We start from the raw sequence: 26,086 nt of genomic DNA, 5'->3' as shown, positions 1-26,086 counted from the left end.
AGGACAATGCAACTAAAATATCAGACTTTCATTTTCCTGTCTTACTAGTAAAAAAAACAAACTAAGAACAATGAAGCACATATGTAGACAAAGAGAGAGGGTCCATCAAGTTAAACACATGTTTCTTTATATATACCTATATGTGGAAGACAGGAGTGCCTGGGGTACTCTGGTCCATGGGGTCACGAAGAGTCGGACACGACTAAACAACAACAATACACACACACACACACACACACACACACACACACACACACCTGAGATATAAAATTTCTGAATGGCTCCAGGAACAACAAATAACCTTCAAAGAATAGGAAATCTGTAGAGAGCATTCCAAGTAAAATAGAAATCTTGTACAATACAGATTTTAAACCATGCTTTGTCTAGCATTACTTAATACCTTACATTTCTATGAGATGAATAAAACAGAAAACTTTCCTAAAAGAAAATAATTAAACCTGTAGTTTCACAAATTAGATTGGCTCTGAAACTCCACTCAATCAGTTTCACAAGCACCAACCTTTTTCTGTAGATGTGGTGACGTTCTGGAATTGCAGTCACTGTGCAGCTGAATGCTGTTGAAGTTTTCAAACATTGCATAAACATACTCATAGGTCACTTTGAAAAGTATTATTTAGACATTTACTAACCTTGTGATAATGCTTGCTGATCAAATGATTGCTGTGCTATAGTCTGCTGCTCAAACTGATTCATATTTTCTTGCAGTGCATGTTGGGATGTCACAAATCTATCTGGAAATGAAATGGTGAAAAATGAACATAAGATTTTACTGCAGTCCATTAAATTTCAGCTTTGTATTCTTGCTATAAAAAAGCATGCCTAGGCACTCTGTTGTGGTAACCATAACCCAGGTTTAAGGTATCATTTAGCTTCTAGCTGTCACATCTGTTTCTAATGCCGATGATGTTCAATGAACGAGCTGCAGCATGGGTCTAATGTGACTTTCTTTCTGCAATGAAAGGAAGGTTCACAGAAAGCCTGAAACTCATGCTGAGTTGAGATTTGTCCCCAATAAATGATGCATTAATAAGACCATTCATATCACCACTCAGCTACTGCTGCAGCTTTGAACAGTAGACTCACAAAAAAAATCAGGTTCATTAAACCTAATCACAACATTTAAGGATAGCTGCTAAACAAATTTCCCTTTAAACTAACTTATTTACCATTTTTTTCTACTACATTTACCTTCCTCTTGACCAAGTGGTTGATCAGTCAACTGTGGCCTCAGTTCAGTTTCCTCCGAGTCCACAACCTGCTGCTGGTCCAAATCTAAAATAGTTTCTTGATCTGTTGTGACAGCTTCAGTTTGCTGCAGCTCTTCACTTTCAATCTCAACTTGCATCTGAGTAGAAACATGAATGCTCTGCTGATCTACTGCTGTATCATCAATTGAAGCAGCTTGCTGGTGCTGTTGCAGCTGTTGTGCAAGCTCATACCTGAAAGAGGAAGACGACAGTTCTATTGCACTAACAAAATATGAGGTTGACAGTAGGAGTGTCTTTTAACTGTGTGTCTAGCTAAAAAACCTCAGGATAACAAAATAACTTAGTTTGTATTTGACTACCTTCCTATCTTCCTTCAATCATAGCAAATTTTCGTTCTGTTCACCTGCAACAAAATATTACTTACAAAATGGGCACCATGTTGCCATCCAAACAGTGAGCTGCAAGGACAACTGATGTCACTGACACTGTTAGCTGAACATTGAGATGGGTCCTACACTACGTGGAGAAGTCCCAGACCCAACATAGCTACATTTTCCTACTCTACCACCCCCAAAAATACATCTGTTAAGGGTCCTCTGTGCCCCAACATAAGATTGCAAAATAACACTAGACTGGAGACAGGACCAAACACTGGACAAAGGGAGATGCTACAGATGTCCAGCCTAGTGCTTCCCTACCCAGTGATAGGCCTTGAACATGTTTTTTTTTTAAGTAGTACCAATGTATAACTGCTGGGGCCCTGGCCCTTGCATGACCAAGCCAAATGCTGGCACCATGCCAGCCCTAATCACTCATTTAGAAGTTGGCTAGAAATTCATTATTGGCACACTGAGAAGACCCCTTAAAATTCCCAAACTGAAAAGGTTGGCTGCCCAAGCAGACAGTAGCAATACAAGATCAAGTGCTCGTAGAAAGCATACAATTAAAATGCACGTACCTGTGAGTTTTCATGTGTTTTTTGCAGTTTAATGAGGTTTTGAATGTTTTCTGACAATATGGGCACATATATGGTCGAAGGTCATTATGGATGCCCATATGCCTCCTTAGACTCCCGCCAGTTGTGAAAGCCCCGTTGCATATTAGACACTTGAAAGCTTTCAATCCTGTGTGTGTTCGGATATGTGCTTTCAATACTCCAGCAGACACAAAGCCTCTTCCACACTGAGAACATTTGAATGGTTTCTCACCAGTATGTGATCTTAAAAGATAAATAAATGCCAAAGTGTGATGGAAGGAAGAGCAAATGTTCAAGTTCAAGATTATTAATGATCAGGTGGAAGAGGGGCACTCATATAACTGTTCCCAAATCAGCAAAACTGATTTGTAAGTATTTTATTATACGTTCACAGTAGGACCTGCAACAAAATGCTGCTGAATGAAATGCTGCTGTTCCAAGTTTCAAGCCATTCCAACCCACCCCTCCGCCTTCCCCCACAAAGCATCAGCCAGCGTTTTGTGCTCACTGAACATGTTTGGTCCTCACTTAACTGTTTTGATGTCTCTTCTCTCCCTTATAGATTTTTTTCTGATGGGTGTGTGCATGTGTACATGCTTCTGTAAAGCTCTGGGTTCCCGCAATCCTACTAGTATGTTCCTACTATGTGTAGATGGTGCCAACAAATAAGTACTTGGAGAATGAGTTTGTTATTAGTATATAGTCATACTAAATTACATTATAACTGGGTTTTTTTAAATATATAAACCTAAAAGTAATTATTTATTCTACATCTATAATTATTTCCAGTTACAGGATTGAACCCATAAAGTTCTTGCTACCTAGCCCAAGTTATAAACATGATGCTGTACTTTAAAAATTATTTTATCATTATTGCTGATTGTTAAGGAAGAATCAGTGGTTCAAAGGGAGAAGGGTGGAATAAGCTAGGCATAATGCATCATGATTTGGGGGGGGGTCTAAACTGGGGGGGTGCTGAGCCCTAGCGTATAATAAAATTATATGATGCAATAAATAATTATACCATCTATTTCTTTTAATATATTTATCTAATTTGGGTATACAGGGCACCTCACTATTCACAGGACAAGGTCAGCACTATTTAGGGAAGTGAAGATTCCCTCTTAATCTCACAAAGAAAAAAAATCACACTCTCCCACAGCTCTGTATTTTGTGCTTTCTAAACCTTAATGTTCTATGCCTTTGGAACAAAGGTGAAACAGCAAGTATATTGGCAGTATAGCAGCACAGGACAGATGTGAGAATACAGAGAAAGAACTATTTCCTGTTCTTTAATTTTTAGAACATTCCCTCAGCCACCCACATCTTTGCTCTGGAATTTACCGTATATGCTGTTTAAGATGGCAAGACTTTTTATATGCTCTATGACAGTAATAACATTTATACGGCCTATCCGCTTCATTCACAAAATTATTATTGAAGTAATTTTGGAAGAACTGGCTATTTCTTGGGATTGGCTGGATAAGACCTGTATAGAGAAGGAAAGAAAAAGACGGATCAAACTGAGACAGTTTCAAATACTAAAACAATTGTAACACCTAACAGCAGCTGTTTTCAAATTGTCGTGCTCTTAGCTTAAGAAACTGAGATATGGACAAACTTCAGCTGCCCACAACTGCTTTGCTCTTCACATGAATGGTGAAGCATGTCAGGAACCACACTTCCTATGGTTAAGGGCTTCCAAAACAGCCAGAATACTGAAGCCATCTTTAAATCATGGCTTTGTGTTCTGGCTTGCTTAATTAACCATAATTCCTAGTCTGAATGCAATGAGAAGCTCTGGTTAACTGTGACTTCCTGGCTTGATTATGTGTTTATAAGAAGGGAGGAGTAACATAACTGCATGCAGGTGCCTGACCTTTGTACCTATCTCAGCATATTAAGCCAAGATCCTGATTGTCCAAATAGAGCCATATTCCTGCTCCTAAATGAAATGCAATTATAAATAAAATGTAATTATTGTAATTATACCCTTCCTTCTACTTCATATGGAGAAAAGAAGACACTATTGTTACTTTAGCTTATGTGAATGTTAAAACTTAAAACTCTCTTTAAAGCCTTAAATATATTCCTGTGTGTCTATCTAAGGAAATGTTTTCCTTTTTTTAATGAACAAACTAGCTATCAGAAGGTATCAGCTTAATTTTGCAAAGACCTGGTAGTTATTTACACTATGCTATTTAAAATCTCAGGTGACCAACAGGCTGAGAACAATTATGCTGAAAATGTAGAATATTTCTTTGCTTGTATATCTTCCCTGCATGAAATTTTAAAAACTACTACGTATCATCTTTCAGATTTTCACACAATTACAGGCATACAAATCTGATTTGTTCCATGAACCACATACTGAGCTTGTGTTATAAGTGTAATGCTGCAAGTCATGATAACTGCATTACTGCCACAGACACTGTGCTCTATCCAAAATGTCTCTTTAACCGAATCAATGGCTCAGAGGACTACAAAGTAAGCTACATGCCTAATTACATAACAGCTTTCACAGTAATGACCATCAAAACGCAATCAACAAGCATTTTTCTCAGGCATCTCTTTGGTCAACTGGGAATCCTGGTTTTTAGTTTTATTCTAAAACTAAAGAGTAAGAGTTTATGCAAGCAAATCATACTGTGCACACTTTACCTAAATCTGTGATGAGTATAGGTTCTTGCAAAGGGATATCAGGTACTGGAACACTCGTCTTTCCTGTACGAAACTTTGCAGGTTTACGCTGATGCCGCATCTTTCTTAGTTCCGTGTGTTTAAAATGAGAGGCAATGTGTGTCTTTCTGTGACCAGAAGTTCGGAACTTTTTATCACAGTGTGGGCAAGCAAAAGGTCTAATACCTAAAAAAAGAATAGTGTATTATGTGTTTAATATTCTACAGCTTTGAAAGCAAGACAAAAGGGTAAATGTATTTCTTGACCTCATCTAGAAACTTTCCCCTTTACAGCCTCTATACATAATTCAGCATGTGAAATACGTCTGTGTGATAAAGTCTGTGCAAAATAAAGTCTGTGATATACTGATGTCCTACCAGTGTAGGACACTGAGTTCATATGCAATATTTGGACTTGCACACTACTTCCTGCTCCTCTTCCATGCTCCAAAACATTTACTACCCAATCCAGCTCTACTTAAACATAGCTAAATGAGACGAGTTACACCTGACCGTGGCTGGCAATACACATCCAAAAGCAACATAGTACAGCACTGGCAATATCCACATTTAAATAATATTGCACATGTTACAGGATGCTTATTCAAATCACATCTTAAAGTCAACTACTGTCCCAGTCAAACACTGACTAAAGTAAGTATAACCAATCTGTGGTGGAACACCAAGATTTCATCCATCCATCTGTCTTTCCACCACATGTTATCCATACATAACATGTAATATAAAGTCCATCTATAGTCCCAATTTTGTCATTTAAGGATCATGCATTATTGGGCTAATACATGTGAAACATAAGGTGAAAATCACTTGAGCATCAGTTACATATTACAGCCAAAACCAATGAAGAGTTTTACTTTTATGGCATCTTAAGGACTAGTAAATTAGAGGATAAGCAAAAACAAAGTTCTGGTGTGTTTTCTGCAAAAGACTAACATGGCAACTCTTCTCTAAAATATTATGAACAGTGCATGAAGGGTTGAGTCAATACAATTTCACTGCCTCGCCCTGCTTTGGTTAAAATAGACATGCAGATGAAGCTCCTGAAATAATAATAATAAAAAATTATCACCCCTTGCTAAAGTGAGAACTTGGCAAGATTTCAAACCTGGAAGTCGAAAATATTTGAAGTTTTTCATATTACTGATTAAAACTGTAAAAAAAACAACAACTGGGTGGAAAATATTTTCAGATTTCTTGCTAATTAATCAGATAAAATGTCCTGCATGTAAAAGGCACATAAGCAACTTTCAGTAAGACTTTCCTATTCTTAAGGAAGTTCTCTCAGTATTACGAAAAGATAAATGTGACAGCTTACCTGTATGTAAGCGAATATGCACTTTTAAACTTCCTGAGGTAGAAAAGCTCTTCATACAGTACTGGCACTTAAAAGCCTTAATGCCGGTATGTGTTTTAATGTGTGCTGTGAGGGTGCTCTTCACAGCAAAGGCCCGGAAACACTGCGGACATTTGAATGGCTTTTCATGAGTGTGAATGCGGATGTGTCTCACTAGATCACTGGGCTTTTTAAATTCTTTAGAACAATATGGACAAATATGCCATCGTATTCCGTTTTCCTCACGTATGGTACCTGAAATACAATTTTAGAGGAGATCACAGAAGTACATATTTTACTACTTAAAATACAATTAATACAACAGTCTCAGAAAAAGAAGTCAGAATTTGAAAAGGAGACTCAATATTAAATTATGGTAAACAAAGTGATGACATCTTCCATTTCCCTTTAGTCACGGCTCTTCTCAGATTTAAACAAAATTGTAAGAATAAGAAACTAGCTTTAATCATAATATTAGATTAAAATAAAACAAGCAAGGGGAAATAAATGGAACTAGATTATACAGTGAGGTTTTATTTAAACTGATAAACTGCCCTATATAAATTCTATTGGAAAAATGTATTAAGAGAAGATGTTTATTATATTTGGAAAGAGTAGAATATTCAGGTAGCACTGTTTTTTCATGGGTAAGATAGTTTAAGGTGTCATAACTCTCCTCAAAAGTGGCAAACGGAGGGGAATTGACTGAAGGGCATGAGTCCTGCACAGGTAAGATTTTAACGGTTCCATTAATATACTTAGTTTTAGAGCGTAAGATGGAAATGAGAATTGGCTTTAGGAACTAAGAAAAGGTCTGGCCAGAGGTCTGGCCTGTGAGTTAATAACTACAAAAAATACAGTCTTGACTAAGAGTTAAAAAGTAAACACTCGGAAGAGATGTTTGGTGGAGTATTATATTTAGTTTACAATGGGGAGATGTGTGGCAGTGCTAAGAAGTAGGACATGAGGAGACCTACTGGACCTCACCAGCTAAAAACAGTCTGTCAGTTGTCATTGAGAATATCAGGCTTAAGGCCTTGCTTGAGCCCATCTTCAAGAAAAACCAGAACATGGGAACTGATGTTACAATGGGTCTGAATCCTTTGCTACAGCACCACAAGGAAAAGGATTGTGATAAATGTGGTTGTAGACTCTCTCATTGCTAAAACTAGGGTATTATGCACTCCAGGTATCTTAAATATCCTGTCTGCTTAACCTATCTGCCTGCATATCATCCATTCCCTTTGATGTGAAGAGCACATTAAGAGTTATTTGTTCTGCACAGTGCAAGAATTAGCTAACTTTCTCATGGAAAGAGGGAGATTGGAATTTTTCTAGCCAGAAAGTTAGGATGCCCAAGTCTTGGAAATACTGGGATTAAGAGTCCTGTCTGGTTATGAGTCCTTGGTACAGATTGGCAAGATCAAGAACCCAGAAAGTGATCAACTCACCCCTCCTGGACTTCCAGGAGAAGGGGACTAAGTTTACAAGACTGATAAACTACACCCAACCTCATGTTTTCACCCATCTAATCTTCCACCCGATTCTCCAAGAGGACAAGAGATTGGCTCCAATGAGGAAGCAGAAATTGCATCCTAGTCCAATCCCCAGCCAAGTTGTCTTCAAAGAACCTGACTCCTAGTGAATTGAAATGACCCAGTATCTGTTCCACGGGATGGTGACAAGAAGGAAAAATGGATGTGATAAACAATAATAAATGGTATTGTATAGTGAACAATTTCATTATTACCAGGTAAAAACTGGGATTTTTTCTTCAAAACTCTTTTTTCCTTTTTCTCTACTTTTTCTGGATTTTCTTGCTCTTTAATTGGTTCTGGATTGCTAGTGTTGACTTGATTCTGAACTTCTGCATTTTCATCCTGACTTGAAGGAGTCTTGTTTTCACTGCAGTCTGCATTTGTTGAGACTGGGATTGAAGACAGCCCACTGTTTTCCAAGGCTTGCTAAGACAAACATAATGAATTAAACTGAGTGCATGATTCATAAATATGTGACCAAAGGTTTTGGCAAGAATGCAATAAGTCAACTATACAAAGAATTATATTTTGACTATTTTGAAGTCTTCAGATAACTTTTTTTTTTTACTTGTGGGGAAAAAATCTGAAGTCAACAGTCACTTGTTATATTAGAAGCAATATTTAGAATCTAATAAATGCAGCACCCTCTCTTTCAGAAAATCAGAGCAGAACTCCTAACAATTTCAATCCATTACCCAATGGAATTTTGTCAAACTAGAGGAACATTCTCTGTTTCCAAAAAGCTACAGCTTTACCAGGCTTAATTAGCAGTGCTTTTTTAAAAGAAAAATTGTCATATAATGCCACTATTTTAAAAAACAATATTCCTATATTTCTCTCTTTTTTTATTAAAGCTGAGACTAAGCAGTATTAAGACAGCTCTGGACACCGAAGAATGGAGAATGAAACTCACTGGAAGAAGTACTTAGCAGCTGCTATTGCCATTCCCTCAAGAATGCTCAACACTAGGGACAGAGGAGTCCTGCATCAAGCAGTAATTTTCTATGTTTACCTCAGCTACTGGGAATCAAACACAGCAAACACTAGGGCAGAGATGGGAAGCCTTTCAGATGTTGTAGATCTATGATTCCCATTACCAGGTCATTTACCATGCTGGCTGGAACTGATGGGAGCTGAAGTCTAACAACTGGAGGACCACCCACTCCTTTATTGTTATGTTAGGGTGAGGATGAAAGCAGTCATGGACCACTCACCATAGCCTAATGTATCTAGTACTCTTTTCTCCACATGTGACTCTTCTCAGCTCCCAGCACAATCTAGGAGGGTGAAGTTAGAGGTGATCTGACGCCGTATAGGGAAGATAGTTGTTTCCTCCACCCCACCCAGCCTACTAAATTTTAGGAAAGAGTAGATAAGGTTCCAAAATAGTTTCTTTTACCCTACCTGCAAAATGTCTCTGTTTATTCCCACAGCCATACTGAGTTGCTGACCAGGTTGCTGAGACTGATTATTTTCCACTGGCTCTGACAACTCAAGCAGTTGCTGAATGACGTCAGTTACAGACTGCTGACCTTGATGTCCTGCCACTGAAGTTACTGGATTTTCTGTCTGTTGACAAAAGAGATGTCGTCTTAAATATACAAATGTCATTTGTAAAGGAATTAAACAATACAAAACATTTGGAATGTAACTGTTTGTTGTTGTTTTTTACAGGACTGGCCTACTTATGTATTGTACAGTAATCCCTATATTAAGAGCTAGTATTTCAAAAGTGTCATTCATGAATAGCATTCAGAAACAAATGAAAAACCAGTGTGGATCATACAACAACCGAGTAAAATACTCCAACAAACTGTTATCAGTCAGAAAAGGTTTAGTCATAAATGAAAGTTTGTAGATTGCTCATAAGAGGATTGAAGCTTTGCGTGATACTGATCTGGCTGTAACTTGTGTTAATGAAAGAAGTGAAATTAAGACTGTACAAATAACCTTGTTGTCTTAAAATCACGCTATGGAGGCTCAACCATTTACTTTCTGGACATAAGCTGGATCACTATGAAAAAGGTTTCAAAAGTTCTAGTTCAACTACCACTATGAATGTACTGATGAACTTCAAGAAACTTGGGCTATCTAGAAAAATGCACATATGGTCGTCCCCCCACACACAAAGGATGTACATTAATGAATAATGAACCTTAATTTATTACCATATGTAAACGTCAAGTCTGAAAGACCAGTTCATTTCTAACCACACAATATCTGGAATAATGAGAAAGTATGAAACAGAACTTGCAAGCCAAGAATTTCCAAGGTACTGCAGCAATAACATCCAGGATTCATTTCTGTTGTGCATTCATATTAGCATGCTCTTCCTCTTTAAGAACCAATTTATCTGTCAACTGGTTAAATATTTGCAGAAAAAGTGCAAAATATAGAAATATATAAAATAAAATAACTACGAAAGAGGCAATAAGATATCAATTTACAGGTGTAATTTAAATTATAAAATTATCCTTCTGTAAGGGGGGTACACAAACAAAAGTTCAAGACTTTCAAAGAACACAGATACATCTATTTTGAACATCTATTTATTAAATTTTTATCAATAAGCAGGGTGGATAAAAATCAATGATTTTTTAAAAAACCCACTTTTTTATTTAAATCAGATTTTTAAAATAAAATGTGTTGGGAGGAAAAATCTTTCTAAAGATAGTTTTCTATTTAAGTTACATTATAGTCCAAAGGCTATTCATCTGGAAATAAGGGTTTCGTTTTAAGTTTTTCATGTGTGCTAAAACTCAGTCTGTTTTTTTAAAAGAAACAACAACAAAAAATGATTAACCACATCAGTTAACAAACATGGATATATATGCTATAATGTTATTGCTTTAGTTAAATAAATTGTTTAAATTGTAATTAAGGAAATGATTATTTTTCTCCTTCCAATAAAGTACAGCAGAAAAGTTGTCCAAATATAAAGTTAACTTATTAAACCTCACAATAATTTCATAATTATCTATGTATTTCTAACAGTATAACCAAATCAGTAATTTTTGATATAAATGTAAAAACTACTCTGAAAATTTATTACAAAAATGAAACCTTCCTCTGGTTGTAAATATTAAGATTATATCAGCAAGAATGAGTCTTTCTGTAAAAAAATAAATAAAATTAAATCAAGTCTTACTGACTAGTAATTTAAACCGTGATTTAAATCAATCTGATTTAAATCAAATCCACCCTGTCAATAAGTATTAAAAAGCTAGCAATAGCAATGCTTCTCTACTTTCACACCAAGCACACTGGCCCCATTCCAGAAATGTGCTTATACAATCTTAGCTACTTTACATGAGCATCAACCTCTTATTAAACCACAATGCACACACCTAACATTCCTGAGGTTCTGTGAGCCTTTTCCAGGATCTGAGCCTTTGGTGGCAGGCCCTGTTCTGTGAGGCTCCTTGCCAGTAGAGGTTCAGCAGAAGTTATGTCTTCATTTAGATATCTTTCAAAAGCTATATTGTTTAGACAGAACTTTGCAACATTTCTTTCTTTCTTTCTTTCTTTACCGACAAGTATTTACTGATGTTATTATAGCCTTGTTTATATGTTGTACGCCACCTTGCTATATTGTTATGGAAGTGTGGTATAGACATTTGAAAGTAAATAAAAAAAAATGGCATACAATACTGACTCTGACAGCATTAGCCACCTATTTAGGTCTGGCTTCAGCTCCATTCCATGAGGGAATCGCCCTTATCGTGTGACTACATGCACCATGCAAGTGCACCCTCTGTGAACCCTGGCAACAGGATCACAACATTCTTTTCCCACTGAATTATCATCCCCCATTCTTGCAAGCTGCACAAAAATTACCCTTACAAATGATTAAAATAGGGTCCTAAGGTGGAAACACACAGCATAAAGTTCTTTGAAGTCTCTAAAGTAGCTTGCAACATCTTTGAACTGTTTTACGGAGATGTAATAAACTTTGTAGCACAATCCAAAGATGTGGAAAATTTTGCAAGATATGTTTTACCATAACAATGCAACACAATTAAGCTAAGAATTAGAATACTCACATTCTTCCATTTATTATCAACAGGCTGTAGCAAATTAACTGTTGCTAAAGTCAGAGGCTGAGCCACAGAATCCTATGAAAAAAGAATAGAAGCATTAACTGTACAAAAATAAAATATGCAAATTCAATTATAGTATTCAATTATACAGAAAAACATATTCTTAGATCACATTTTTTAATTTACACAGCTACTTCAGCTGTATTACTTTTCTAGCAATTAAGATACAAAACCCTGCTTTTCCTCTTTAGCGTATACCTGATTACTGGATATAAGTGGCACTTAAATGAATAAGGGCAACTGCTGGTAACTAATCTATTAAAACTCAAGCAAGATAATGGCTAATCAAATTAAAGTATACACTTAGCTGTTTCCTTTTATTTTAGCCACAAGGACATTACTGCATAAAATTGGTTTTGTTAAATTTTTGAATTCACAATGTTTTTTTCTTTAAATTTGTTTCCTTAAGGGGACAGTTTATGGCAATATCCACCACAATGACCAGCTTAAGATACAACAGATCTCAGACTCAACCAGGCCCTAAAAGGGGTGTGGCAGGGGCAGGGGCAGGACCAGAGAGAAGGGTTAGGCTTAATCCTAAACCCATTCAGCTCAGTCACATGACCTGGCAAACCAGCATGGAACACTAGTTTAAAGGATTGATTTCCCTCTGCCAGGCTTCAGTACAGCCAAAGCAGTAGCCCGGCTGCTGAACGGGGTTTGGATCTGGTGTAACTTTGCACTGGCTTGCTTTTGGGCCAGCTTTTAGTGCACAGGATTTCTCCCTAAGTGCATTTTATCTAGAAAGGAAGGAATATTCTGCATCTGACATGAATATTAAAGAGAAAGGCAATGTGTGACTTTAACACAATAGTCTGAGCACTGTATTGAAATACAGCTATGATTTAACATGAACAAGCAGCATGATAATGCACGGTACTCAAAAGCCCCCACTGTACTCCTCCACTGTTCCTTCCTTTAGCACACCGGAAGGTAGGGGAAACAAAACACCGCCTGGCTTTGTGTTATATAAGAAACAATGCTCATGATTTGCTTCTCACTAAACTAAACCACAAGCAGAAACCAGTTTGCTTGGGGCTTACCACTTAGTTTGTTTGCAAGAAACAAGCCACAAGTGATATGTTTGTACATCATGAAGCCAACCTCCAGTCTGTTCTTTCCTTGGCACACAAAAGGAGTAGCAGAGGACCACAGAAGTGACAACTGAGCAGCATGCTCCAGTATGCTACTTGTTCATGTTTAAACCATAGTTTAATTTTAAATATGGTTTAGGGTGAGGTCCAAACAAAACCAGCATTTCTCCAATAATGAAAACAGCAATACCTGAAAGTCAAAAGAGTCCTTTAAAAAAAATAAAAATACTGAAGTTGTTTTAAAAAAGTAACTGTGTTAAATCTGTTGTATCAAAATGACAACGACTCCTGCAGCTCCCTAAAGGCTAACACTGTGAGCTTTCACAGTCAAGAGCCTACTTCATCAGATGCACAAAGCTTAAGGTACTGGATCTTCTATACACAGATGAATCTAGAGGAAGGGGAAGCAAGCTTTACAAGGCAAGATTAAATGATCAAAAGTGCACATCCCCAATACATGGACACCAGGCAATGAATTAATGAATTACTTGTCAAGAATCTATCACTCGCCTGTTTAAAAAAAGAAAAATTAAGGCAATGGCACAGTTCACTTGGCAATTCTGTAGGCACGCCTCACTGAAATGAATAGGTATTGCCCAAGAGGACTGTGGTGATGCGAAACCATTAATTTCAGAGGGACCTAAAGGAAAGAATTCTTGCTGGATTTTGCCTCACCTAAAGGAAGTGTGATGCCATATCTCACACATACACAAACAGAATATTTATCTCAAAGAGCAAAGACATTGGGAGTCTGCTTCCCTTTACCAAAAGAGATGAGAATGTAAAGGTTACCGTTGTCAAGGGAGATGTTTCTGTAGTAGAACTCGTTGTATTCTGTGTGCTACTCATATGCATCTTGCTGATATGAGTATTTAAGCTGCCTAAACTTTTGAAGATACAACTACATTCTGTACAGTTATACGTAGGGCCATTCTTCACCTTTAGGAACAAAAGAAGAGAGGAATGCTCAGTCTTAAAACTTTGCAATTACAACCACAACAAACTATAGCCAGTATCTCCTTAGCCCTGTTTTATTCCCCAGCTAACAGAGCAGTGAAATTTGCATTACAGATGAACTCAAGGCATTAAAGATCTGAAAAAGCCCAGCCATATTATTAAGCATTGTGCATATCATAATTATTCCCACTCACCAAATGAACACTATCTTCCACCCCAAAAATGGAAAACACATTGAACCATGAATAATAATGTCAATGGGCTTGCTTGATTGGTAGCTGAAACTATGTAAATTAATTAGTACCTCATATAAATGCTGTGATTAAAATGGGGGGGCATAAAATATAAGCAGGAAAGTGTCAGATTAGAGATGGAGCCACCTGGGAGGTAGGAGCAGGGAAGTGTAGCACAAAGAGGATGGCAGCTCAAATCAAAATAGGACAAAAAAAGATGATTCAACATTCTATAAAACCTATTAAGTTTGAATAGTGATGAGAGACTTCCATCCAGCTTGTGTCAGAGTGGCTCAGAAAGTAAGCTCAATTACTTAACTCCCACAACTGGAAACAGCTCAGCTTCTTTCCAAAGCCAATACAACTACTGAAGTCAGAACCACATTCTGAAGGACCACGGGAAACCTACTTCATGGGAGAGGGAAAAGATCTGATCTTCCACTTTCTCACTCCTGTTCTAGAGTGCTCCAACCCTGCTCTCCTGGATAGTAAAGTATTGTTTAAATTTCAAAGTGGAGAAGGGTTCGGGTGTGACTATGTAAGTAAGGAATTCTTTCTAACTTGGCCTTTAGTCTAAGGAGAATGATTTGGGAACCTTGCAATGCTCAGCTCTTCTTTGAGATAAAAACTTCAAACTTCTCAAGCTTATATTCAGGCCAAGAATGAAAAACATTGCTAGCATCTCTACTTTTGCCCTAAAATAGCTCTTTACCAGGGGAGTATTAGTTTAGTGAACAACTGCTTTTGTGTGCTCCAGAAGGAGCTATATAAATTTTTCTACTACAGCTGATATCAAGCACTATTACCAGTGACATTTCACAGATGGGTTTTTTTGGAACTCATACTGCCTCTGCCCTTTGTACACCTTTCACGCTTAAATCTCCATCCCCTTTCAATGGAACACCTCCTCATCTTATCCTTTCTGAACTCTGCCATTATCACTGCTACTTCACTATTATCATCCACCAATATTTCTAACGACGATACCCCTTAGTAGGCTGCTCAGCAATCAGGCAGAGCAAGTCCTTCTCCTCTCCTGTCTGGAAGAGGTTGATGAAAATAGGGTGACTGTGAAGACAATATGGAATCTAACAGACAAGGGGGCAAGTAATGATAGCTGTTAGTGGCTGCACTGAAGGGGCAAAAAGGGGGAAGGGGCAGGTGTAAAAACAATGTAAGGTGGGGGGGGGGAATTTCCTCCCTTCCCTAGAAAGCAAGAACTTTTCATGAAAGAAGTCAAAAACGTGACTGAAAATTATCTACTACAATTCCATGGAAATCTATAGATGCATCGAAAACAAAAGAAACCAAATGTTTTTCTTCCATCTAGTATTAGACCATAAAATGAATGTTTCAGAAATTGCAGGCATTGAATATAGATGAAGATGTTAATTCAGGACCTGTTGCCATTTAAAGTGTGTAGCCAATAACAGAAATGAGCTGTGCTATTTACCTCTGAATGAACTCTCTGAATATGTGATTGAAGATTGCCTTTCTGAGAAAAGGCTGCAGGACAAAAGGCACAGGCATGGGGTTTTTCACCGGTGTGTTTAATCATATGGGTTTGCAATGCCCCCTTCTGATTAAATGCTTTTCCACATTCACTACATTTAAATGGCCTTTCACCTAACAAAAATAAATATTTATACACACACATAAAACAGAAATATGAGTTTTCATTGGTAACAATTTCTAAATGCATTGTACAGTAAAACAGAGCTATGATTACAATACTCTACTGGAAACCCATATTTTTTCCCTCTAGCAAACATTCGTAGATAAAATAGCCCCCTAAACATTGTAATTTTTTGTCTGATCATCCTTCTCAACTATACATAAATAAGTATCATATTGCTTTGTATACTTATTAGCCCATCAATAAAAAGTACTTATTTAGAGAATGGCCCCACCAACTTTTTCTGGATGAACAGTCCTGGAGACTTCCAAGACACACTTATATCAGCTTTCAGAATCTGCATATGCACACACCGTGCTACTGTAAACCTGGGCTTGAAGTAGCAATGGGAAGTCCTCCATACACTCCATCCAGTACAGCCTGAAGCTCCATTACTCAATGCACACAGATTGGCTGTAGCTGGACTGTGTATGGAGCGGGGCTGTAACAAGATCATGAGGATGGAAGGGTCAATCACATAACTCACAATCCTGGGGAGAACCGAGTAAATGAGGGGCTCATGCTTCTATTAAACCACAACTAAGAAATACTTGATTACATTTCCATAATTTTACCAAGTCCTTAAATGACTAAAAATGGAACTCTTCAAGGCAAATAAACAAACTGAGCATATACCAAGGCTCCATTTGGTCCCAGAGATACTCCTCTCAGCAAACAAAGGAAGAGAGCAGGGCAGCTGGAGTGACCCCATTGCTACTTCATAGGTTTGGGGAATTGAAAGGATGTTCTGCCCGTTTGGTGGGAGGAGGGTTGCCTGCTTGTTTTTTTTTGTGAGCAGGGATGATTTGGGGAGGTGAATGTGGTTTTTGCCTTTTGAGGAGATGTTTTGCTTGTTTCTTAAAGGACGATATTAGTTTGTAGCTTTTTGAGAGGCATTTGGGGTTTTTTTCTGTTAGTGTGGACTTTGGCGCGGATCAGCAAGTTTTGCTTGTCTGTGACTCTTAGGGTAGACAACAGGGGTCTTGCCTATTTGTCACTTGGGTGGGGCTTTTTAATGCTGGGAGGGCTTTGCCTGTTTTTTGTGACTTTTGAGGGCTGATGTATTTCTCTCAGGTTCTGTACTTTCTTGTGCTTTGTGGAGGCAAATATGCAGTATGAGATTTGGGAACCAAAACAAACGTCTGCTAATTGATGGAGAAGACTATTGCCAACTATTTGCATAGGGACTGCTTTGAAAAGGCATAATCAACAAAATACCTGGGGTCATTTTCAAGCCAATCTAAAGTGAGCTGTAGGAGCTTGCATCTCTCTTACATTGATTTAAACATCTAACTCCTCAATATATACTTAAGTCCTGAAAATCGAATATATTTCATGGGGTGGTAGTGGAGGGACTGAAATAGTTAATTCTTAAACTAGGGCCAAGGCTGACCTCTTGTGGCCATTTTCTACATTTCACATATAACAAGGGAGTCCTTGTAAAACTATTATTCCGCATTTCTGAGAATTAAATTTACTTTCATTAAAATTATTTAATACACATTAATGGGCAAAATGTTTGATAGTTAGGGTCATACCAAATATCAGAATACTAATTAAAGCTTATCCACACAGAATTTCAATATATACATGCCATACGGTCTAAAATGATTGCATTAAGCTTGCCTGCCAATATGCATCAGAAGCCAGCTTGAGAGAATAAATGCCAAGGGAAAGAGGATGAAAATTTAAGTTAAAAGGTCAACAAAACTTGAAGAGACAGGAGCAAGCTGTTCACCCAGAAACAGCTGTTCATTATTCCATTCAATAACATGAGTGGGAAACTGCAAGGTTATTTCAGTAAAACTTGACACAAGCAAATTGATGTATCTGAGTCAGTTCACATGGCCCAGGTTGTACAGGCTGTACACATAGCACAAGACAACACTGAACCTTGAACATCTAATATTTTGTGCATTGCTCCCTTTCCAAATAAAACTTCAACGAAAACTGGCACCTACTACAAGCAGACCCCATTCATATAATTTGTATATCCATGTAGCAATTTATGCTCCTAACTCCCATTTCACACTGAGGGAGCAATCCTATACACTAAAAGCTGTCATAAAACAAGCCAGCGTAAGTTAAACCAGTGTAATGATCCACCGGACAATTGAGCCACCTTATGCCTGGTAGCGAGAAAGCAAGCCTTCAAAATAGTGTGTGAGTTAACGCCACCCTTTTTAACTTACACCAGGTTGCCAAGTCATGTGACTGAGCTGAACCTGCTTAACATCCAGCATAATTCAGGTCCCATCACATCCCTTTTTTAGGGCTGACACCAGCTTAAGATCTGCCCGGCTAGGGCTCAGTCCACTGGATCCCAGCTGAGCCGAAGATGAGAGAGTTAAGCTGGCATAGCTTGAGCTATGTTCTGAACCTCCCAACTCAGCTGAATTAGCACCAACAGTTGTAAGGAATTCAATTCTCCTATTTAACTAAAAAGTTTATATAGGGAAGCAAAAGCTAGCAGTGTGTGTTCATTAGGTTATCTGAAGTCTATACACATTTTCAAATACGTATCTCTGTAGATTTATTCACCTTACCTGTGTGTATTCGAACATGCCGTGTTAACTGACTTGGTTTCTGGAAAGTCTTTCCACAGTGTGGACATGAATATGTAAACCCACTTCTGTCAATATTTCTGTTGTATGACCTGCTGTTTGATACCCTGTAGACATATATTAAGCAGTTAAATATTATGGTGAATTCAATTGCAATGTTATCACCTCATTTGAAAGGTAAACAGATTACCATCATTATTCCAACTAATTCTGGTTCTACAGAGAATTGGAATTAGAAGTGAAGGCCAGGTATACAGTATTGTAGATGCTTTACCGGTAACAATACAGTGGTACCTCTAGATATGAACGGGATACGTTCCGGAGCCCCGTTCGCATCTAGAAGCAAACGTAACTAGTGATGGCACGTCTGCGCGGGTTGCGTTTTGCTGCTTCTGCGCATAACGTCATTTTGAGCGTCTGTGCATGCGGTGAAACCCAGAAGTAACACGCTTCGTTACTTCCGGGTTGCTGCGGAGCGCAACTCGAATGCGCTCAACCCAAAGCGCATTCAACCCGAGGTATGACTGTGCAGGGCAAACCATAATCATGGTTTCATTACAAACTTTTCAAGCTGAATCCGTATCAAACACAGACAACAAAAGAAACCCAGTAGGCACTTGATGATTACTGTCAAACACACTGCAGCTATCTCCTGATTAATGAAGCCGTGAACTTTTAAATAAACTTGGGAGCAATTTACCTATGAGATTGCCTTACCCCACATGTGCCCTATCTACAACTGGCAGCATTGGCACTATTACAGAAGCCACATCATACCTGTTCCGCATTTGTATGGACTCGATCATTTCATGTGGCAGCGCCTAAACTTTGGAACTTCTTGCCTATTGAGATCATGCAGGCACCTGCACTGTACTTTTTTCAGTGACAGCTAAACACATTCTTGTTTAGGCAAGTCCACCCACATGCTTAGAAAGTTGAGGTTATTTTCATCTGTTTTAGTATTTTAACTTTTCTTTGTTTTAAAAGTTTGGTGCTGTTTTTTTTCTTGGTATTACTATTTTATCTTCTGTGAACTGCTTTGAGGTTTTTTACAATCAAGAGGTGTATAAATTTTATGAAATAAATAAATACAATGAATAAAGGTAAAGGGTCGTGGCCGACTCTGGGGTTGCGGCGCTCATCTTGCTTTATTGGCCGAGGGAGCCGGCGTACAGCTTCCGGGTCATGTGGCCAGCATGACTAAGCCGCTTCTGGCGAACGAGAGCAGCACATGGAAACGCTGTTTACCTTCCCGCTGGAGCGGTACCTATTTATCTACTTGCACTTTGAGGTGCTTTCGAACTGCTAGGTGGGCAGGAGCAGGGACCGAGCAATGGGAGCTCACCCTGTTGCAGGGATTCGAACCGCCGACCTTCTGATCGGCAAGCCCTAGGCTCTGTGGTTTAAGCCACAGCGCCACCCGCGTCCAAATACAATGAATACAAGTGCTTATAAAAGCTTAAGAAGGGTGCTTGCCATCTCACACATGGAATATGATGTCAAATAGGTCATGTGCACAGTACACATGTGTACTTCCTTGTTTCAGAAGTACACGTACACACACTCCTTCATAATCCTACGCCTTAGGCACAGCAGAAATGTATGTACAGAATTCCCACAAGTGGGATTGAGTGGGCAGCACTAAAGCAGCATAACATCTAAAATTAAGTCAGAGTATTAGTTATAAACAGCTCCCTGTTACTGAATTGATGTTCTGCTTTCGTAGATAATTTTTACTTTTGCTCATTTATCTTCCTCCACAGTATTCTTGCCAATCAAAAGGCCTGAATTATCTGCATGAAATAAAATATTCCTGACATGTTTAGCAGAGTTTAAGCAACAATACGAAAAGTCACTTGAATTAACGAAGGAAGGATGCATAACAAAACCCTGTCAGCTTTACTAACTGTTGTGCTTCACATGGAACTTCACCTAGGCATAAGGATGATGTTTCATGGTAATAGCTACCCAAGTTAAGATATCAGCGTGAAATCTGGTTGGCCTACTTTTGCTTATGGGTGTTCATCCTAGAGTTTCTGAGGAAGGCAAGCATGATGGGTCAGCCAGAGAAGTTACTGGGCTTTTAACCTACTTGTTGTTTAGTCGTTTAGCTATTCTCACCTTATTTTGTAATGAGTTTTCATGTGCTCCTTTAGTTGGGAAGATGTTTCAACCTCTTTCTTACAGGTCTTACAGATATGGGTTTTGCTTCCAGACAATTCTTGACGGTGTTCTTCCATGTGTAAGGCCAGCTGGCTCTGCAAAGTAAACTCATCTCCACACTCTGAACATATAAGATTCTGCAAAGATAGTAAACTGGTTTGATTCTTTTCTAAAACAGCATAAAAATACATTACTTTATAATAACATTTCATCACTTTAAGCATTTTCAATCCTTTGCTGGTAGAAAAACTGACTATAACAATTTGGGATCAGGGTCACACATACGTCAAAAAATCCTTGGTGGAATTTATTAAGCATGACACCATTTGCAAGTCAAAAAAAGAGTTCCCTACTCCCCTCCACATCTTTGTATTCTGTATGTGCTTCAAAAATGAAGATAATAGTCACCTCTTCCTTTTCATGAAGCATAATATGAGCTTTAAGACTAGCCACTCTAGAGAATTTTTTGTTGCACACAGGACAAGTAGGGTCTTCTCCATTGTGGGTACATTTATGCAGTGTAAGGTTGAACTCAACATTAAACGACATCGGACACTGGTCACATCGATGAGGCTGTTTGTGGAAAACAAAATCAAGGCAATATTTAAGATTCATAATTCCATTGACAAGAAAATATAAGAGACAGAGGTCACATCATTATGATTGTAAACCACCACAAAAACATCACTGGTTTAGTATATAAACTCCTTAAGTAAGTAACGAAGGCCAAATGAAATGGTGCCAGCTGCCAAAACAGTAGAACTTCAAATCTCTGCAATGGCCTTCCTTTCCTTTTCCACACCGTATTACAGCATTTACTTACTATCTTTATAAAACCATCTTTATGCCAACACACCTTAAAACTTTCCCCACACAATGCACTTTTGGAGTGATAACTGAGATTTACACATTTCAGCTTTAAGAGAGGAAAGCAAACCTGAAACATTTCACTGGAAAATGACTGTTCATTTACTTCTTCTCTTATTATGATCCTAGATTTTTAATTTGTGCAACAGAATTTTAAATATATTAAGATCTTTTGTATTGCCTAAAACAGTGGCATTACAAAACAGGGCAGAATCATGATAAAGCTTGAATTTTTATATTGTTGTTTCCTAGATTATTAATAGATCAGTGGCTCGAGTAAGCTGTTATGCCCCAAATACAGCCATTTCTTCCTAAGCTGGAAACAAGAATAGTGTCTTTCAGAATGTGATATATCTTATATCTTCCTGGATATGCATATGACAAGAGGTAGGAAGGCTCCATGTTATTAAGCTTCCTCAAAATTAGGTTTACAAAGAACCCTGGAATTTGATTCATGAAATTAAATGGAGATTTGTGCACCTATTCCACATCAGTCATTTTGTCACAAGAGCTACTCAGATTTATTGAGATACTCACCTTGTCATTTTGCTCATGATCCCTCATATGGCGCTGGAATTGTGTGTCTTTCGAAAAAGACAGAAAGCAGATCTCACACTTACGGATGTTTGGTACTTGCTGAGTATAATTATTGTTCTCTGTATTCAGTGTTAGAACACCATCTACAAAATAATAATAAAAAACTTTTTTTTAATGAAACTTGTTCTGATTGCTTATTTTATAGCTGCTCAAAAATGTCGATTACCATTTGCAAAGTTTTGTATGTTTTTTCTAGTTTTGTTATTGTAAAAAATATGAATAATTTGAAAATAAGTTATTTCATTGCCTAAAGCTCTCAACAGCACATATTAAAAACACAAGCTAACGGTTCCTTTCTTTCCCCTTTAATTTGTAACAAACTTTTCAGGTTACATAGGTTGCAATCCTCTTATTTATTCTTGTATAATCACAGTGATTTCAGAAGTTACATAAAATATAATAAACGACTGCAGACACAGTGAACAATCTAAATAGAAAGGTGTATTTGCAACTCTTGTATCCTGTTCTCAAGACCCCAAATGCGCAACAGAATGTTAATTACAATACTATTAAAAATAAGCTAAATTTGTAGAACTATCTGCATGTTTATTATGTATTATTGTGTTGAGGGATTCTTAACAGCCTGATCCTTTGTGGAATTAGGCATACAAAAACCTAGTGAAATCAATGGGCTAAGTTGTATCAAGATTGTACTCACAGATATCAACTTAGTTCTGATTTTTTAAAAACTGCACATTGTTCACTTTGTTTACTTCAGCACCTGTACATATTACACTTTGTCCATCTTGTGTTTTGTAACCAATACTAATTCTTAAAATAGTGTAAAGTTCAAAAAGGAAACTGTCTCCCAAAACAGTAAGTAAAATGTGAATGTAGGCTTCTTTCATAGTTTTTGAAACAAGATACTGACTTGTTTTGTGGTTGGAGCCTTCCCGCCAAAAGAAGTGTAACCAACTTCGCAGTCTTCCCTTTTAGTACAGAAGGCCAGAGCTGCTAGGTACTAATATAAATTCATTCTATTTCTCTAGCCCACCTTTTTCTCAAAGGAGCTCAATCTACATAGTTCCCCCATCCCCATTTTATCCTAAGTACAACCCTTTGAGGTAGGTTAGGCTGAGAGACAGTAACTGGCCCGGGGTCACCCAGTGAGCTTCATGGCTAGTGGGGACTTGAACCCCGATCTCCTATGTCCTAGTCCAGTACTCTAACCAATACATCACACTGGCTCTCAGTGTGATTTCATCACTTCATCTTTGTGACTACTCTAACGTGAGGTGTTTTTAAGGAAGAAATGTCTCCTATCACTGCTCACAGCAACAAATTCACTTTTGTTGTGGAGATACACTCAGACTATAAGCAGGGATACAGGAAAACATGTTTAAGAAATACAGGAAACTTTAATGAGATACCCCACAAGTGGAATGTACAGCAGCCTATAAAAAAGCAGACTGCAGGGCCTCTTCATCACCGCTGCCAAGGACCAGCTCCACCACGCCTCAACTATCATCTACAACAGCCATAACGAGATGGTCAGGTATGCCTGGGTTTTTAACTTTTCCTCTGAAATTTGGCCAACTTATTTGAATCCATTTCATAAACCCATTGGTATGTTTATTCTTGGTCCCTTCACAACGTGATTCTTTTGGGGACCCACCTGCAGAAGGTGTCAAACACTGAACGTGGAAGAAAGTGATCAATTTAGAGCAGTAGACAGATGTGGGTATACAACTACTAAATCATCACCAACTGCTGCTATTTCACCAGCTGGATTTGGGCTCCTCCAACTCTCACAGCAGGCATTTAGAACAATGGGTTGAAGCAGGAAACAGCACACAATCTGAGAAAATTGCCACCACCAACTTGCTGCTGTTTCACCAGCTGGGATTGTGCCCAGCAAGCTATGCAATGGGTCAGGTTTTTGGTTTTTAAAGCAACAACAGCTGTAGAAGAGATATCTAACTTTCAAGTAGTTTTTTTTTTTTTAAATGGTTTGAGAACTGGGGCAAGATGAGCAAAACAAAAGCCAATTACACTTGAGATGCAGGGGTGGGGGCGGAAAATAGATGCAAGAAAATATTATATTTAGTTTCCCTGTCTTTTATATCCAAAATCTACCTAAATGTAATACTTCAATGTAATCCTAATCATGCCTACTCAGAAAAAAGTTCCACCAAGTTCAGGACAAAGGATGGATAGGCAAAGGATGGTGAACCTGTGGCCCTCCAGGTGTTCTGCAGTACAACTCCCATCTCTGACCATTAGCCATGCTGCCACAATGGATGGGAGTTGTGGTCCAACAACATCAGGAGGGCCACAGGTTCACCATCTCTGGTACTACCATAGGATGTTAAGTACAACAGAACATTGCTATGGCCTGGCCACAAAGCACAGTACCCCCTCCTCTGCTCAGGAAGTACTGTACAAAAACCCCCCAAGCCATCAACACCTGGAATAGAAGAGCAACGGTCCCCTATGATGCCCTAACCTTGCTTTTTAGGATAAAAAGGCTCAGGACTGGAGTACAAAGAGTGCCAGGGCCTCAAAAGTTCCACGGATTTGAAAGCAGAGGTGGGCAGCGTCAGCAAGGATCTGACCCCAAGTTGTCTAGGAACTGCAAGGACGAAATGGGTTTCCCTCTCTACCTAAGCTGCTGAAATGAAGTCAGCTTGGGGAATCCAGGAACGGAGTGGTTTGTGTGAGAGTTAAGACTTCATCCGAGTTCTGGTACTCCGAACTAATCCCTGGCTCAGAACTCTCCCATTTTCAGAGCCTGTCCTTTTTGCACCTTGGTGGGTCTCGGGGCTCTGGGAATAAGAACACAAAGCAGACCCCGCACCGCCACTACTACACACAGCCTTCCTGCCTTCCGACATGGTCGCGGAGCACCGGAGGGTGAAGGCACGGTATTGCTCAAGCAAGGCTCCAGAGAGAGGAACCGCCGCCGCTGATGCAGCGGAGCGCCCGCAAAGGTGGTGCCGCCCGCATTCCTCTCGAGGCTGCGGGAAAGCCCGTCCCTTCACACGGACGCCTGCAGAGCGCATCGCTCGCCCCGGGATGAAAACCACCCCGCGATGGGAACACCCCATTTCCCCCGCGCCACCGATCGCCTTAGAAAGGGCGCCTCAAACGGGGAGAAGGAGACGCCGCCGCCCAACCCTGCTGCTGCCGCCGCCCTCCTCCTCCTCCTCGCTCCCCGTCCCGCTTCCCTTCCTTCGCCCGTTCTGACAGAATCTCGCCGTCCCTCCCTCTATATATAGATTTATAAGCGCGCGCGGCGGTAGCAACATGCGCTCCTCCGCCTCCGGCTGCGCGGAGTTAGCTCGGTATCATTCCGCACAGGGCCGGCCGCACACTAAGTCCCTCGCACAATAGGCCCGGCCTTCCTCCTTCGCCTTCCTCCATATCCGGGGACTATATGCGAGGCCCGGCGGATTGTTTCGCGGTGCCTTTCTCACCCTGCGCGAGCGATGTGAGGGATTCAGCCCGGCGCCCGGAGACGTTTTGTTATGCTCTTGCTTTTCTCTTTTGCTGAGCCCGGCCGCGCCTCCTCCTCTTTTTATTTTTTATTTTTTACCTGACTCGGTGGCTGCTTTGGTGTTTTCTCTACCGCCGGGTTTTGGAGGCCGCCCCCGCGGCATGATTGCCCCCTCCCCCTTTCCCTCCCCCCTCCCCTGTGCCTTCGGTCCGTCGCGCGCGCGTGCGCGCGCGCGCACACCCCTCACGCAACGATGGCGGAGGGAGAGGCGGTTGGGCGGTTCGAACTCTTGAGGGGAGGGAGGGAGGGGGGGTGAAAAGCCAGAACGCGCCTCTGAAGCGGCCGCGCGCGCCCACACATACAGGGGTGCGCGCGGCCAGCGAGGGGCAGGAAAACACGGATGCGAAAGAGGGCTGGTGCTAGCGCGCACGCGCGACTCGGGAGGCGGCGGCGGGGAAATAAGCGCATGCGTCGTGCCCACAATAAATAGCGTGCGGTCGGCAACAGGAAGAAGGGTGGCAGCTTAAGTTACTGTAATGTGTGTTGGCGATGGGGGTGGTGAAGTCAGACTGCTGTGTTAGCAGCACCAAAGAGACCTCCTGGGGAGCAAGGCTGGGAGCACTGT

The 26,086-nt window shown here is 39.5% G+C and overlaps 1 protein-coding gene across 4 annotated transcripts in view; it reads right to left on the bottom strand.

Moving 5' to 3' along the window:
- ZNF236 (zinc finger protein 236) overlaps window positions 1–25,716 on the bottom strand; it is a 43,224-nt gene extending 17,508 nt beyond the window's left edge. Inside the window, exons 1-16 of one of the 4 annotated variants that reach the window (XM_083518169.1) lie at window positions 25,442–25,716; window positions 21,966–22,108; window positions 20,970–21,134; window positions 20,520–20,698; window positions 18,381–18,505; window positions 15,613–15,785; window positions 13,762–13,908; window positions 11,819–11,890; window positions 9,180–9,344; window positions 7,988–8,201; window positions 6,220–6,492; window positions 4,867–5,070; window positions 3,550–3,694; window positions 2,188–2,448; window positions 1,210–1,460; window positions 651–752 (exon numbers count right to left, since the gene is read on the bottom strand). In XM_083518169.1, coding sequence (XP_083374295.1) covers window positions 651–752; window positions 1,210–1,460; window positions 2,188–2,448; window positions 3,550–3,694; window positions 4,867–5,070; window positions 6,220–6,492; window positions 7,988–8,201; window positions 9,180–9,344; window positions 11,819–11,890; window positions 13,762–13,908; window positions 15,613–15,785; window positions 18,381–18,505; window positions 20,520–20,698; window positions 20,970–21,134; window positions 21,966–21,992 — 2,503 coding nt within the window. In that variant the 5' untranslated portion in view covers window positions 21,993–22,108; window positions 25,442–25,716. Of the gene's footprint in view, window positions 1–650; window positions 753–1,209; window positions 1,461–2,187; window positions 2,449–3,549; window positions 3,695–4,866; window positions 5,071–6,219; window positions 6,493–7,987; window positions 8,202–9,179; window positions 9,345–11,818; window positions 11,891–13,761; window positions 13,909–15,612; window positions 15,786–18,380; window positions 18,506–20,519; window positions 20,699–20,969; window positions 21,135–21,965; window positions 22,109–22,896; window positions 23,042–24,628; window positions 25,213–25,441 lie in introns of those variants that run through there. The other 3 variants (XM_083518166.1, XM_083518167.1, XM_083518168.1) reach the window with 3 other exon arrangements.
- Between the last annotated feature and the right edge of the window lie 370 nt (window positions 25,717–26,086).

Source organism: Podarcis liolepis, assembly GCF_965112155.1.
Source record: "Podarcis liolepis genome assembly, chromosome: 8".
In the NCBI taxonomy this organism is placed as follows: domain Eukaryota; kingdom Metazoa; phylum Chordata; class Lepidosauria; order Squamata; family Lacertidae; genus Podarcis; species Podarcis liolepis.
Note: the sequence above shows the minus strand (reverse complement) of the source record. Positions and strands in the feature narration are given on the sequence as shown.